General features: G+C 49.3%; 1 protein-coding gene across 6 annotated transcripts in view; it reads right to left on the bottom strand.

The window, feature by feature from the left end:
* KANK2 (KN motif and ankyrin repeat domains 2) overlaps window positions 1-16,273 on the bottom strand; it is a 411,863-nt gene that overhangs the window by 35,647 nt on the left and 359,943 nt on the right. For all 6 annotated transcript variants that reach the window (XM_069604240.1, XM_069604241.1, XM_069604244.1 and 3 more), the window contains 5 exons: window positions 15,630-15,854; window positions 12,971-13,058; window positions 12,462-12,681; window positions 3,449-3,591; window positions 447-647 (listed from right to left, as the gene is read on the bottom strand). In XM_069604240.1, the coding sequence (XP_069460341.1) occupies window positions 447-647; window positions 3,449-3,591; window positions 12,462-12,681; window positions 12,971-13,058; window positions 15,630-15,854 (877 nt within the window). The remainder of the gene's footprint in view (window positions 1-446; window positions 648-3,448; window positions 3,592-12,461; window positions 12,682-12,970; window positions 13,059-15,629; window positions 15,855-16,273) is intronic.

The following is a 16,273-nucleotide window of genomic DNA, read 5'->3' as shown; positions in this document are numbered from 1 at the left end:
CCCTTTACTGCTTCGTGAACTTTCGACAACCGGGCTAGAAGCCGAGTCTGCTCCAATTTTCAACAAACCCTGTACATTCAGCAACCAAGCCTCCTCCTGTGTTTCTCTGTAGCTTGCAAACACAATTTACCTGCTGTATAAGCCCCTTACAAATGCACAATAAATAAATAAATAAACTGTGTAGACCTTAGAATATATCTACCCTGAATGGTTGCTTGGGTGCAGCTGGGCGATTGGTGATGCAGGACCTTTGCTAAAGCCAGGTGCATCCACTTTGTAGCGGCTCAGATTGTGCAATGGCCACGTGACCCTGCCAAACCTGTGGTGTTGTGAATGTGGATTGTGCAAGTAGACAATGAGCTGGACTGAAGGCCAGACACTTAAATCCACACAGGGAAGCAACCATGTGATAAACATTAAGGCAGAGGCACCCACTGGGAACCTACATGGTCAGTTAGGGTCACGTCACAGCCGGGCACGGCCAGAAGGACTCGGACGATATCCACGTGGCCGTGCTCGCAGGCGCACATGAGCGCGGTGGAGCCATCATCATCCCGGGCGTTCACGTCTGCGTGGCAGGAGAGCAGCGCCTTCACCATATCCAGACGACCATGGCTGACGGCCAGCATCAGGGCAGTCTGCCCAGCCTGTGAAGACATGGAGGGTACAGGGTCTGAGTGCTGAGAGTGCCAAGCAAACCGACAAACACATCTGTGGAAAATGGCAAGTTTGATACAGCACAGGCAGTCAATGTCCAACCTTCCCACACACAGAACTGGTATAACACAGGAAGCATCAGTGCAAGCTTCTTTCACACACAGAAAAGGTGCAACAAACACCAGGAGTGTAAGCGGCCCATACATACCCAGTGGGTTTTCGGAAAGATTTCTCTTTGGGCGCCTTTCCTTCTATTCTGTGGACCCCCAAACGTTTTGCTTTTGTTTTTAACCTTGTCCTGACTGCTTACAGGGAAGTGAAACCTTCAGCTTCACACCCCTGGCCTTTTCTCATTTTGTCATGGGGAAACTGATCGGTCCTTCAGAATCACTACATTTGTACCTGTTTGGACAACTTTTACACAGTGCACACAGCATCTTACAATGCAGTGCAGTGGGGATACTTTTGCATCACCCTAATTTTTTACACTGGGGATTTCTGGTTACTTTTATATGTGCCTAAAAGCAAGCTGGTGGAAGCAGATACATTTTTTAAATGTTTGTGTTTATTTTAGTGTGCACATTCGAGTGTACCGTGTCTAGCTACTAAACGTGGCTAGTGTCCCAAAATGGCCGTGCCATGAGAGTTTGCGCTTTTCCTCTAGCCATATTGTTATTTGGTCTTCTTCCTGCCTTCTCAGGTCAGGAAATCCCTTACATGGTCATCCATTTGCCTGGGAAAGCCGCTGCTGTCATGGGTTACTGCATGCCATTTGCATGTGGACCCAGGAAATGGGTGGGACTGTCAGTTCCCACTTCACATCCGTGGTGCCTGAGAGTCTAGGTGTGGGGCATGAGTGAAACCCACAGTGGTCCCTGATTGGACCACTGCTGGCTCTTTGAATGGTGCAGATCCTTACCATTGGTGGGCTTGTACTTGCTCGCAGCCAGGATTTAGGATTAGAAGAAATTTCTTCAGATCAGCGTCGGAGCCAAGTATCCTGTGTAGAAGAGCAGCCAACTGAAGATCCGTGGACAACTCCCAGAGAGGCCTGGCATCCCTTCCCATGCTTGGCCCAGTGAAGCCGGACAACCTGATACCCTCTCAGGTACTTCAACCCTCGGACTGATGGGACCAACGAGTCTCAATGCCTTCTCGAGGATTCTGCCTACCCGAGCCTTCGGAAGTGTCCCTGGATGACCTGGTGAACTGACCAGCTCTCCAGTGGGTTACCTCGCCAGAAGTGTAGCCGTTCTGCGCTATCGCCCGGAACTTCAATGATCCCCAGCTGGTGCCACAAGTCGCCTTCCTGTCGAGTTTCAGCTTCTCAGCATCAAGTGATCCTGTCCAGGAAGGTCTTGTTCAACCAAGCCTGGAGAGATGCCTGCCATCATCGATGTGCGGTGACCGGCTGGGTGGAAGTCACTTCCCTGTGTCCTGTGAGGTGTCCAGGAGAGTTCTGCATCGTTGAATCCTGCTTGTCTTCTTCGCCAGTGGTTGCATCCTGCACTTGCACCGGACCAGAGAAATCCTCTGACTCACAACACGTAGGCAACCTGCATCGGACCAAATGGCGGAAATACTGACAGCCAGGGACCCCCAGTCGACCTACAAGTCCACCGGTAAAATCAGAGTCAGGGCGGCAAGTACTCGTAAAGCATTCAGCCGGCCCCGTCTCCCCTATAATAAACCTTAGAATAAACTTTGGTTTATTCCATTCCATCGCTTTTTGACTTTTGATCTAAAAGCTACACCTAAAGATAGGAAAATAATGTTGCTGACCTGTAACATTGTTGAAGTATCTTCTGGAACATTTTCACCACCACAAGAACTCTTTCTACATCTGTCCCCTCTCCTAACAAGAAGCTTTGTGACTTTTCGGCACCAGGCCCCATACATCCTAGGAACTGGACTTATAAAGTGAGGGCATCATTATTGTGAACTGGTTCCATTCTACGGTTTTCCTACTTACCTTATTTTGTGTTGACTACGTTGTATGCATTCCTACAAACCTAAAGGTGACTTTACATATGTTTTATAATTGAGTGCTGTGTGAACGTACTTCCTGCTTGTGTCATTTCTTAGTGTGTGTTGTTGGGCCTATAATAGAGTTTTGTTGTACTTAACCCGTCTATTGTGTGCCTCACTGTGTGGACTCATTGTGGACCCTTGACCCCACTCGCACTCTACTGAGTCTAAGCCCTAACCCCTCTCCACGCGTACTTTTATTTGGGGTTGGATAACCTCCCAGAGTATCCCTGTTCTCCAGATCTAGGGTGGCCCCCTGAAATGTGTTCACCCGGCCAGGCACTAGAAATCCATTTTAAGAGTGGATAAAGGACACGCAGCGCTGCAAGCTTCACTCACACACAGACCGTTTCAGATGGTTAGCAGACATTTGATCGAAAAAAATTGGTCGACTGGACAAATGGTCGAACCAATTTCGTCAAAAACCAAATGGTCGAATTTTTTTATTTGTTATTTTTTTCGGGGGGGGTCCCCCCCAACCCCCTTTTTTTTCTAAAAAACCCTTTTTTTCCCTAAACTACAACCTTAAAAATATATATATAAATTTTAAAAAAAATTCGACCTTTTGGTTTTCGATGAAATTACGTCGACCAAATGTCCTGTCGACCAATTGTTTTCGATGAAATGTCTTGACACCGTTTCAGGCAGAGGAAAACCTTCAACATGCACAGTAGAAGTGCAAGCTTCCATCGCACAGAGATCAGGCAAAGCTGTGGCAGACGCCGTGCAAACTTCCTCACAGTGCCGGGCTCGCAAGACCCACCTGACTGGCTTTGGCATTGACGTCGCCCAACCGGAGCATCTGGAGAACGGTGTCCATGTCCCCCTCGGACCGGAAGGCGGCCAGCGCCGTCAGCATGATGGCCGTGTAGCCGGCCTTGTTCTGCTTGTCCACATTGCACAACCCTAGAAACAGCCCCACAGGTCATGTCACTGCAGCAATACAGAGATCATCACGTGTCCTTAATATGCCGCAACATCGCCAACTGCACACAAAGCACTGCGAGATGGGAGGGGGGGACAGGAAATGGACATTAGTCTGCCATGCACTAAGTCGCTGCAACAAGGTACCAACCTTGCTATGGTTGGTCTCCGCCATCCTACACTTGAGAAGGGCCTGAAGACCCTACACTTCAAAGAACATATGGCCAAACACGTTGAGTGCACCCCCTCAACCTCTCCCGCTACACAGGAGCTCCCCCATCCCACCCTTTCTTTTAAGCCCTTGGAGTGCCCCCTATTGCTGGGCTCCATTGCCTACCAGCTAGGTTTCTGCTTATAAATCGTATACCTACCTACATCCATGCATCCATTCATCCATGCATGCATGCATACACAGGTAGCCACCGTAGCGCCTTCCTTTCAAGGGCACTGTTGCAGGTTCCGTAGGAACTGATATTTCTCATAGAATTAATGTACCTGGGCCTCTATGGTCAGGACTGGAAGCACCATCGCCTTTTCGCATACAATTATCCACAATAAAATGTTTTCCAAGAGACAAAATAGCATTTATTTACAGAAACATTCAATTGAAATAAGGGGCAGTCTAAGCAGTGGCTGGCCTTCTGGGTGCTCTACATAGAAGAGTAGACCTAGATCCCTGGAGGAAAGCTCAGCTGGCCGAGGGGCCGGCCAATGGGTGGGCTGGCTTACTGGTGAAAGAGTTCAAAGTTTCAAAGTCCTGTCGCCTCACCTCCAGCTGCACTAGGAGGAGATCCCCGGGTGCTTCCGGCGAGCTGACCCTCCCCCGCCGTCCTTACCTACCTTTCAAGCAACCTTGAGAGCGCTCTGTACATTTGGACAGCACTCCAAGTCATTCCAAGGAATTCATCCAAAACAGAAGCCGAGTAAGCCCCACGTGCTCCAATCCAGAAACAAGAAAATGCATCCTCATGACCTCATCAGAGCCCATCTGAATAACCTTGGGAAAGCGCTGTGTGGTTCGAAACACGTGCCAGCTGCTTTTGATTTTTGATTGACAACTCCAGTGAACACCTTTTGCACTAACTGGAGGGCAACCTCCCAATTATGCATACAACTAATCACAACTTGATGCCCGCATCTAGCGGTGCGCGTGGGCCACTAAAGATCTCGATCCGCCCCGTTCGCTATCCCCGACTTTTTTGGGGGCGGTTTTGTTCTAGATTGAAACAGGTCACCCCATTAAAATCTAGGTGAATAAAAAGCAAGGGAGACGCCTTTGCAAACCAGTATGGCAGTGCACCCACATGTCATTGTTGGGTAGATCTTCCCTTTTGGTTTCCTTTTTCCGCCAGACGGCGACGGGGAGGGGGGGGGCGAGATCTTATAGCAAAGGAGTTCTATTTTTAATATCACACGAGGCCGACTTTTCGTAAGCCCAATGTTTCACCTATAGCAGGAGCCTGCATGGAGGACTCGACCCCTGTCTGACAGTGCTTCCAGGACACCCCTCCATTAAAGGCGGGCGCGCTGTACCTGCAGGGAAACTCTGTTGCACTTCAACTGTATATCGTGCATCGCAATAAACCAGTCTTTTGCGGCCATAGCGCAATTCCTTTCCGTTCTAATCTCGGCACGCGCGCCCAGTGACGCAAAACGTTTCCCTTGAAAGCATGGAAACCACCGGGCCTCCCAAATGTGTAAATGGGACGCTGTTTGCACAGCGGACTTACTATTACCGCACGCAGTGACAGTCACTTACCGCCACATGTGGAAAATCTGTTAATCCCCATGACGGATATTGGGCATAGCCAGAATTCCCGCCTGGGATGTCTAACCTCAAGGCGCTTTGTTTAGTTTTACGGGTTACTAAACCCATAATCACATGGAGCGGTAATACAGTGGTATTAACAATACCGCATGTTTTACGGTTACCACCGAACCTGTAAAGGGCCAATTCTGTTCCTTGAATTACCCGTGCGACTACATTTTGTTCTTTAATAAATATGCAAATTGTATCAAGTGTTATCTGATTGTGTTCATTGTTTTAAAGGGGAGACACTGGTGGGGTCACAGGAATTGGGCAAGAATAACTCTGTGTGCAGTGGATGTTGGCCAGGGTGGGGCGCAGCCCCAACCTGCCAGATTACCACGTGTATTGAAATATCATAAAAGGGTGTGTGGGGCAATCAAGGAACTCGCTCTCCTCCTGGGACTTGCCCGAGGAACGCATCGCAGAATCGGTTCGGTGTGAAGGGAGAACTCAGGGCAGACATGCAGAGAACCCCTTCCTTCTGCCCCTTAGGCCAGAGGGTGCGGGAGAGCAGGTGATCACTATAGTTGCCATGTGGGGGGGGGGGGCGGAGGACCCCAGAAAGCCCCTGGAATGGAGGACACTGAGCTACCATGGGGTTACTGCAGACTTCATTCAATCCCCACAGAAGGGCAGCGCTGCACTTGCTAATGAATGAGTGCCAAGGGCCAAATATGTTCTAGCACACGTGTGCCACTTTAGGATGGCTGCTCCCAGCCACTGCTGCCCCCCAACAGTGGCAATATATTTCGGGTTGTGGGTTGCGGTAGCCTCTCCAGACAGCTGAAGATGTGTGATTTACCAAATCAAATTAAAACAGGACAGTATTTGTGTGCTTCCTCGTACCCATGCCCCTCGTTCTGAATTTCCTCGGATTCCATAGATGGCAAGTGGAATATTTTGACCGCCTATCCACAGAAAATCACGTCAAAGTGCTTCCTCAATATCGGAAAGTGATGGGGAAAATGCAGACAAAAGCAGCACTGAGCTCGTGAACGTGCCCGTCAAGCAGCGCTTCAGGACATTTTATAGGACCGCGCTCAGCAGGGACACTCGGTGATGGAAGCCCCCAGCCGCTTCGGTTATTAGCAAAAGAAGTGTGTGGGTAATTTGGGCTCTGAAAGCAAGCTCTGCTCATCAGAGTTGCTCTGATAAATGAACCCTGCCAGAAAGTGAAGAGTGCAATGGACCCGACATCCCCCAGCAGTAGCAACTCAACAGTGGCAGCTTTAAAGGTCACATGTATTTTGCTGAACTCAGCCGCTGAGTCCCAAAGACCCACCATGCAGAGGTGGTTTAAAAACTGCAACAACCTCTGTTTAAAAATAATATAATGATTGTGTGCCCATTGCTAGCCTGGTGGCAATGGATTCTTCAATAAATATAATCGATGCCCGATTATGACATGTTGGCTAATGGGATCACACAATTATAAAGCCACAAGCATTTGGATGTCATATTAGTGTCAGCTTGGTGGGGTGACTCATTTGTGGCGGGGTGTGTTAGCCATCAGGCCTGCATGTACCCACAACAAACGTGGGGGTCCCAGCCCATAAAGATACTCCTGATATACCCAAGGAGGGTCAACGCCTTCCTCCAGGATTTAGGAGCCTTCCCCTGGAGGTCTCCTGGGATCTAAGGCCTCCTGGGCAGTCCTGGAATGGAACTGTCACTCTTGCTGTGGGTACTGATTGCTGGGGTCCTTTTGAAGTGGGGAGACAGAGGAAGGGTGTGAAGATAGATAAGCTCAGGAGTGGTTTAGTCCAGAGAGAGGTTCCACAAGCTTGGATTTTGCAGAGGCTCCTAAAAACGTCATGCCCCTCTCACATTCCTGCAGACAAGGCACTCTGGGTATGACATAAGCAAGCAAAGGACACACAGGATTGGATTCTTGACAGGCGTGCTGTTGGTCAATCCACTGTAGCGTTTTGAAAAGGAGCGACAGCTCTATTGGGACCAAAGTCCTCCGCCGGAGAGGTGAAGACAGAAGAAACCTCTTCTCCCTACTTATCCCACGGGAACATGTGGGGTGAAACTGCTGTATGGGCAAGGCCTACTGCCACTGATGTACTGGTACCAAGGACCCTGCCACTGGAGGTAACGACCCATGTAAGTGCACTGTACAAACCCTCCTAGTTGGAAAGGGCCGAAGAAGTGACTCAGTGTGCCCCTGGATATACTGGACTGAAGTCAATGAACAGCCTTGAGCCCTGGTTCAGGCCTCAAACCTCTATGGTGCAGACATCGCCTGCCTGCCCCACATTATATCATGCCATGTGCCGTTACTGCAGTCGGCGAGTTCACCAAGCAGACGCCGAATCACTACATCAAGAAGCTCCTAGAAGCCTGGCTTGACACTGTTGAGCCCCTAGAACAAATAATTAAAAGGTATCTGAAGTGGTCCTTTTCACCTCGCCTGTTTTAAAGGGTCTTAGCGAATTGCAAGACCCCACTCTCTAACCTTCAAAAGGCATCTTCCTTTATTGAACTTGAACAGTTGCCGATTAAATTCTTGCCTGCCATACCCCTGTCTTCAAATCGAGTGTGTTCATTTTTATTAGTTTTGAGCACGGACCTAACTTCGAGAAGGAACGGAGCACTTTAAAGAGCGTTCACAACAATCCAGATACATGACGGAGCACTTTACTGAAGTATGCAACACTACAGAGGCATAACATAGTGCTTTTCAGAGGTAACGGAACAGATATACAGTGGACGAAGGATACAGAGGGGCACAGAGGAGGGATACAGCTGGGGATACAGCCTGTACCGGGTGGCAGGGAGAAGAGGGGCGTGCGGTGTCTAGCGAGTCAGGTGACACTATGGGCGGCGTGATGGTTTAGGAGGATGGGCGAGAGTCTGATGCCATCAGGGGAGGAGGTTTCACAGTCTTGGGGCATAGGCAAAGAAAGCTCGTTTTCTGGTCCTTTCCTTTTTTCAGCTGCAGATTTAATTCTGCACGCGTCCTGGCTTCTGGTGGTGCGCTGTCTGCTGGAGATGCTGAGTTTCTTCGCCAGGAAACCGGTGGGTGACTTGAGGGCGACAGCGTTATAGATGATACAGCAAGACTTGAAGGTGATGCGTATGTGAAAGCAGAATCAGAGAAGGTCGATGAGGGCCAGGGTGATGTGGCCGTATCGGTGTAGATCCTTGACGAGGCACGTGGCTGCGTGTAGGACACTTCTCAGAGGCACAAGGGAGGCTGTGAGGCTTTTGAGGAGAGCATTGCCCCCATCCAGGTGGGATAGGTCCAGTGCTTGACCCGTGGATCTAAAGCTGTCCAGAGGCAGGAAGGGCTTGGCTGTCTGCAGGAGGGAGAGCTGATACCACGCTGTCTGAGTTTTCTTAGCTATGTGTGTCTTGAAGGAGAGGTGATTGTCAATGTGGAACCAGGGGGGCTTGGCGCAGGAGGTGAACTCGGTGTGAAGCCCCCATGTTTCATGGTTGATAGCCTCCTCTGTATGTCTGGGTGTTCGGTGTTGTTATTGAGGAGTAGGAACTCGGTCTTGGAGGGGTTGAGCTTCAAGTATGCACTCGACATCCAAGACTGGATCCGCGAGAGGCAGGTTTAGTGTAAAGTCTGCTTATTCAGTGTTTTCCTTGTGGGGGGGGGGGCTGAGGGGGCGGTAGGTGTTTTATTACTTGTGTGCATTTTTGTTCGTTTTAATTAAAGATCCTATTTTCATTGTTACCAAAATAGAAGCATGTCCAGTACAGGTTCAATATACACTTGTTTGAATTAATTCAGTGCCATCTCACACCTCTCCCGAAGACTAATATATGTGTTACGTTACTAAAAACTGGCAAAGAGGGCAGACCTGTCGGGCTGTGTTCCCCTTCCTCGTTATCAACTTCCTCTGATGCCACAGGTGGAAAGTGCAACAGTCTGGCCGCCTATCAAGAGAAAATCGAGCCAAAGTGCTTTCTTAACATAGTGACGCGATTGGTAATAACTTCCTCTGCATTTGCAAACTGATTAAGCTGCCTGCTAAGCACCGCTCCGAGATCTTCAATGGATAAGCACTCAGCACAGGCACTCCTCCTTGGCAGTGGCCATTTTTAAAATGTTTACAAAAATGTATTTATATAGCGCTGGGACAACGGCCCGTAGGCATAGAAGCGCTAAAAACAGAAAAAAGAAAAAGACATTACAAAATCGAACATAGCAGCGACGGATAAAAAACTCAACAAAAGGTAAATGCCAAGTGTCAACAAAGCAAAGTAAAAACATCAGTCCAGGACAATTCCCACCTTAGACATCAGTGACAGACTGATAATCCTCAGCAGCCGATGCCAAAAAGCGGGAAGGTCGCTCGTACCCCATCCAATGATGATAGAGTGAGTCTGTGTGAGCTTCGGAACACCAGTCGGGACTATGAACCCGCTGCAACAGGTTCAGCTCTTGCCGCCTTATACAGCCCCGTCCCACCTTTGCATGTAGCCATGACGAGACCTTGTTCTGCAGTGCCTGCCTGGTCCTGTGCCTTTCTGATCTGGCCACATTAGTGATGATGACGCTCCGATGATCCATAATAAAAGCTCCTTCGTGCGAGTCCACATTCTGCGGCATTTTGGATTTTTTTTTTTTTACGTATGTCACAACCTTGCGAAGAATTAACTAAGTTATCTCTCAGGGCCACCAAGCCCGAAGAAGTTGGCACTGACGATGTGGCAGTGCTAAACTCAAGCCACATCAGGGGTAGGGCAAGCCGGGGTCAACCGATGTTCCATGCCTTTTCCAGAAAAGGTGACCACGATGTTATCATCCGTTGAGTTGGTTTGACAGGCCATCTGCACCCCAATGGGAGGAACCTGTACATGACTCCAATCAGTTTGACTCCCCGTATCAGACGTGAGAGACCAACTTATCTACAGAGTCTTCCCTTTGGCAGAAGTCTAAGCTGGTGACACGTCGGTTTAGATCAGAGATAATCCTCTCCTTAATACACCACCAACTCAAGGCCTGAGTGGCCAGCCTCTGCAACCTTAGTGATTGGCTGAGCTTGACCAAGGGACGCAGAAATAACATCATCCATAGATTTCAGGGGGGATTGCAAAGCCAAATCCATAACCGTAGGACGTTGATTGTACATCTACTGAATGATAACCAATAGATGATCCTCCGAGTGGACGAGCCAAAACATGCTTACACAACTTGTCCTCTCTATTTACCCCTATGGGTAGCATAGGGGAGACCCGAATAAGACCATGCACGTCGTCGGGCCTCTCCGCAAGGAGCCGCAGTCTTCTGCGGCTACTCCTGACCATAACCTCAGCCACCCGCTTATCACAGAGCAGCCTATGCAAGAGAGGAGTACCATAGTCCAGGGGTGCCTGCTGCGCAGACCACGATCTTAGCTTTCTCTCAGAGGACGCCTTAAAGTGCTCCATGTCAGCCATATATGGTAATTGAAGTGGCTTAGCCAATGGTAAAAGCATTTCAGAAGCCATATATGGTAATTGAGTGGCTTAGCCAATGGTAAAAGCATTTCAGAAGCCATATATGGTAATTGAGTGGCTTAGCCAATGGTAAAAGCATTTCAGAAGCCATATATGGTAATTGAAGTGGCTTAGCCAATGGTAAAAGCATTTCAGAAGCCATATATGGTAATTGAGTGGCTTAGCAAATGGTAAAAGCATTTCAGAAGCCATATTTGCCCTAGTGGACGGGATAATAATAAAGCAAGCAAAGGGAGCCCACTACCCTTCAGAGCAGATTAATATATAACGGTCACTACAGGATCATTGCTTCGGGAAGCTGCACTAAGAACAGCAGAGGCGTTACCCACCAGCACCTACCAGGTATGTTATGCCTGTGCTGGCTTCCCTCTAAGCAATTACTTCAGGACAACACTAGCCTGTGCCACCGCAACCTCGTGGAGCACTGCGGTGCCCCAGCACACCAGCCCAGCGGTGCACCAGCCGCCAGCCAGCCCAGCCACCAACCTCCAGGAAGAGGAAGAAGAGCAGCGTAGTACCAAAGCTCCGACGCGTGCCAGCAGCTCGCCAGCCACACTGTGAGGGTTAGAGGAAAGGACCCAACGACAGCAACTTTTCCCTGGCCTTGCTCCTCTGATGGTTCTGTTGACTGGTGACTGTCTTGTTCTCTCTGTGCCAGGTGCCAATCTGTCCTACTAATAGCACTGACGATTGTGCAGCACAGATCAGTCATGTACCAGTGTGTGTTTAAGACTCAGTGGTGTGGCAGCCTGGCACACACCTGCATATTAGTGAACCCCATTCTGGCTGCATAACAGAAGAAACAGGGAATTGCCGGGTTTAACAAAGCCTTGTATGCGCCCGCTAAGTGCCCCACGCCGCACAGAAGTGCACCAAAGCCAGCATCATTCTGCCACTCGCACATAGACATACATAGACGTACCTGCGCACCCGGCCGCTGAGCTAGTAATCTGCCACTGGTACTGTAGCTTTCTGGCTACTGCCTGCACCACACGCCTGAGCAACTCACCTTGCTGCGGTGGTGCAAGCCGTCCTGACAGCAGCGGAGTGGGACCAGTGTCATGTGGGATGACTAGAACAGTGTGTTACGGCATGACCCAGTGCTCACATTGGAGCTCATTGTTGTTCATGAAATGGTATAACACACAGAGCAGCGCTGGCGTGGATTACACTATTACTACATGTTGAGCGATTGTGACTGACTGACACTTTAGAAATTTTAGTTGCCAAAGTTCCACATTATAATTGAATTAAGTGCCTGTGCTAAGAAATAAGTCCTGGCGCTCAGCCTGGCAAATACACCCACAAATTAAGCTCCTTGTTAATAAGTGGGGGTTAGGGGAAGTGAGTATGGTCAGACCCTGGCCATGGGTGGGATGGGAATGGTCCAAAGCAGGAGGCCTGGGCAATTCCTGCTCCAGGCTCTGCCCTGGAATGGCTTGTGCACTCCCTTCGCAGCGTCCATGGGCGTTGCTGGCTGGGCTTTGTCTTGGTGCCCCAAATCCCCCAGAAAGTGACTGCTGGCTTCCACACCTCCCCCATTGCTTTTCAATTCCCCACCTGGTTGTCCCAGTTCTTTTACCTGTATCAAGCAGTATCTTGACGATGGCGAAGTTGGACTGCGAGACGGTGTAGTGCAGGGCGGTGTTCCCGTTGCTATCCGCCATGTTAATGATGTACTCCTGCAGTGGGGGGGAGATTGCCCTGAAGACGGCCATGTGGTGTCGGACCACTTCAACGTCCACCTCCTGGAGTCGCAGGATCCGCAGCCACTCCTGCATCACGGTGGTGTATGCAGCTTTCTGTGGGGTGAGAAGAAAGGGTGAGCGCTGCTATCTTGACTCACAAACTGGCGAACTGGGAGACTTCCCTGCACGCCATCACTTCTCCTTTGAATCGCATGAGTTGCATTAGCAGAGCTGCTTCAGAACCACAGTACGGCAGCTGGCTAGGGTGGAGGTGCACTAGCAGGGCGTTGTGTGCTCCCTTGTATTGGAGCAGCAGGAATCCTGCAGAACTGAGGAGCAATGGCAGAGCTGCACTCGCTAGTACTGAACTAGAAGACCTTCGAGAGCCCGCATGAACTCTTACCATCTCTGCATCAGGGACAGCCTCACGGTTCTCCAGGTACTTCTGCAGCGTCACACAGGCAGAGATGAGATCCTTACTCAGCTCCAAACTGCAGAGAGACATAGGGGTTAATCTGGGCATGGGGCTATATGAACCCACAGACTCTGATCCAATAGATTCACCTTTCACATCAGCCCTAATGATCATCTGCATTGCCACTGGCCCAATAATAGTCTTCCTTTCAACTGTCTAGGTTAATAGTCTTCCCTTCCTTTCCATTGACCACACTAATAATCCTACTTCCCATTGGTCATACTAATTGTGTTCCTTGCCAATGGCCCAGCAACAACCTTTTCTAATTGAACTTGTTCGCAGGTGTTTAAATGTTAAATCTGGACCATTGCACAGGTGCTTAATGCAGTGATCACAGTCACAAAGATTAACTCCGATAGATCAGCACAAACCAATCCTTTGAGCATGTGAAAGTTAAACAACCATGATCATAGAGACCAGTTAAAAACACCCACTTTACGGGCATGCAAAAGTAAACCAAGACAGTTTGCCGATATCATTGGACCCGGAATATCCTGACCTTTGTATCACCCCACCCCGGGGCGAGCATTAGCAAAAGGATAAGTCTAATTATTTACAAACACAGGGATTATTCCATCCTCAAGTCTGACCTGAATACTTCTCCGAGAACAACCTAGGGTATTTGAATCCATTTTAGCCACCCCAAAAGATCTCAGGAGGATAGCTCAGGGGCAACGTGCTCACCTTGAAAGCAAGACGACGCGGAGCAACACAGTTCGATCCGCGCGTCCATGCTTAAAAACCTCTGGGTATTAAGCGCGTTATAAATAACCAATCATATCATATCATATCATATCATATCATATCATATCCTATCATATCATATCATATCATATCCTATCATATCATATCCTATCCTATCATATCATATCATATCCTATCCTATCCTATCATATCATATCATATCATATCATATCCTATCATATCATATCCTATCATATCATATCATATCATATCATATCATATCATATCCTAGTCGTGTTTAGCAATATCGTCGCTTAAAGCTTAAAATTGATACACTATAGATGCCTGGGTAGTACATTTGCATATAATGTTCCATAGGTTTTCTGGTAGTTTCTTTCACAGGCCCTTTTCCCATTGTGTCCTGAATTGTAGGATAGCTGGGTCCTCCTTGACAGCCATTGAAGTGTTAATGGCTGTTACGGAGGACTTTCCCAGCTGGTCATAGCCTTCCAGCCCAATGTGATGAGGCCAAGTGAAGCTGAAGATGAGTGCGTATTGACAGGACCACCCACCACCCACCCAGAAAATAAATTAAACACAGGCAGCGAGAAGGAGGCACAGTAAGTGCTGGATTCAGTATGGCATACAGCTCACTGCGAGAGACGTTACCAAAGGTCTCTCCACTGGCTCCCAGTGACCGCAAGCATCAAGTTCAAAACCCTTTGCACCATCCACAAGGCTATCTGGGGTCTGGGGCCTCTCTTCATCCAGTTTTGCCTCCCTAAATACCTCCCGGCCAGAGTCCTTTGGTCCTCTGACCCCAACTCTCTGCTGGTCCAACGTTTCTCCAAGCAGAGAGTGGGAGGTTGATCCCTTTCCTCGCCAGGTTCCTCCCTCTGGAACGGCCTCCCTGCCCCCTGAGACTATAGCTGGATCTTCTTAAATTCTGGAAACTTCTCAAGACCTTCCTTTTATCCTCTTCCTTGCCTCTCCCCCTCCCGTGATGATGTCACTCTGCAACTGGGGCCTGGTCCCTTCTGAGTTATACAGGGGCCAAATCCCCGCCCAAACCAGCCCTCCCAGCATCGTTTGCCAGCACTTGCACTTGGGCACCCTTCCCCGGACTGGTCCAACCTGCTCCACCCTGTCCATCACACATATCCTTCCTTCCCAAGGCACTTGCCATCTTGGCAACTTTCTCGCCCCCTCCACTTTTTTGCCCCCCCTGCACTTCTCCCTCTCCACCCGCACTTACCACCTTGCCTTGCACTTGCACGGTAGGATTGTCATAAGACAGATATACTCGTTATTGTTGTTTTCGTAGTTTTCTTTCCTATGCCCCCCTGAATTTGTCCGGTTTCTTTCCTATGTCCCCCCAAACTCTGAATTTGTCTTGTGGCACCTGGAAACACTTGTGTATAGGCACCATACAAATGTCCAATTAATAAATAAATAAGGAAGGAGGGAAGCTGCGATGACGTGAGGAGCTGTAAAGCCACCCGCTCAGCACTAAAATGTGACTAACAGCTGTGGAGCCTAGCCGGGGGCTTCACTCGAGCGGCGAGACAAGATGAGGGCCAACAGGGCAGAGTGACAGACCTGGATGCAATCACATGCTGCCAGCACCAGCCCACGTACCCTGTTCGCTGATTGGCTGAGCATCATTCCAAGCGTTATGTTTTTCAAGTAACTTTGTCCTTCCGTTCTCCCTCCCTCAGAACCCAGACTGTCACAGTTCTACCACTTCCTCGAGCTCGCCCTCCTCAATCTGACTGTCCAATTGAACTGGGGTTAATGCCCACCCAGGATTTGGGTAAACTCTTGGCTGAATAAACACCAGCGGATGATGGAGCTGTGGCCCAATGGAAGAGCCCAGGTGCCACATGAAACTCTCTGGGGTTACCTTGTCCTGGTCTCTTCGGTCACCGTTGTGTGGGCAGCTGCTGCTACGGGTTGTGCTGCTGCTTCAGCCGCTGCTCCCGGCACCCTCTGCCCCTCTTTGCTCCGCCTCTCGGCCTCGGACCCCAGTGGGGCACCCTCGCTCGCCTCGTGGTACTCGCTCTCTGTGCTTTCATTGTCAGACACGTTCTCTGCAGTGCCGGAGTCTTCAGACGATGTGGATTCGTACCTGGATCAGAGAGGGGCAGCGAGATTAAGCCCAGACTGAAGCTTTGACATTGAAGCCAAGTATTGTGGGAGGAAAATGGGAGCTATGTCTTCTATGAAAGCATTGCAGAAGTTGCTTTCTAGAGAACATCCAATGATATTCTCCTGTGGATCGGCAGAGGAGGGGTTTGCAGCCAAGGCCCCTATTGCAGAGAACGCACATGACACTATTCCAAGATGGCTGCCACAGCCACCTAACACGAAGGGTAGACATTAAAATACCATTTGCTTTTTATATATTGCACAACAGCAATCCAACAAATTGCTTGACTTTATATGCATCAACTAGTGCTATATAAACACAGCAGTATTGACTTACTTGACTGTTCTTTTCAACCTGTGTGTGTTTTAAATTGCAATAACACTAGGCCCAGTCCACTA

Source organism: Ambystoma mexicanum, chromosome 3q, assembly GCF_040938575.1.
Source record: "Ambystoma mexicanum isolate Mex_15411 chromosome 3q, UKY_AmexF1_1, whole genome shotgun sequence".
NCBI classification, from domain to species: domain Eukaryota; kingdom Metazoa; phylum Chordata; class Amphibia; order Caudata; family Ambystomatidae; genus Ambystoma; species Ambystoma mexicanum.
This window is presented reverse-complemented; position numbering and strand designations above follow the sequence as displayed.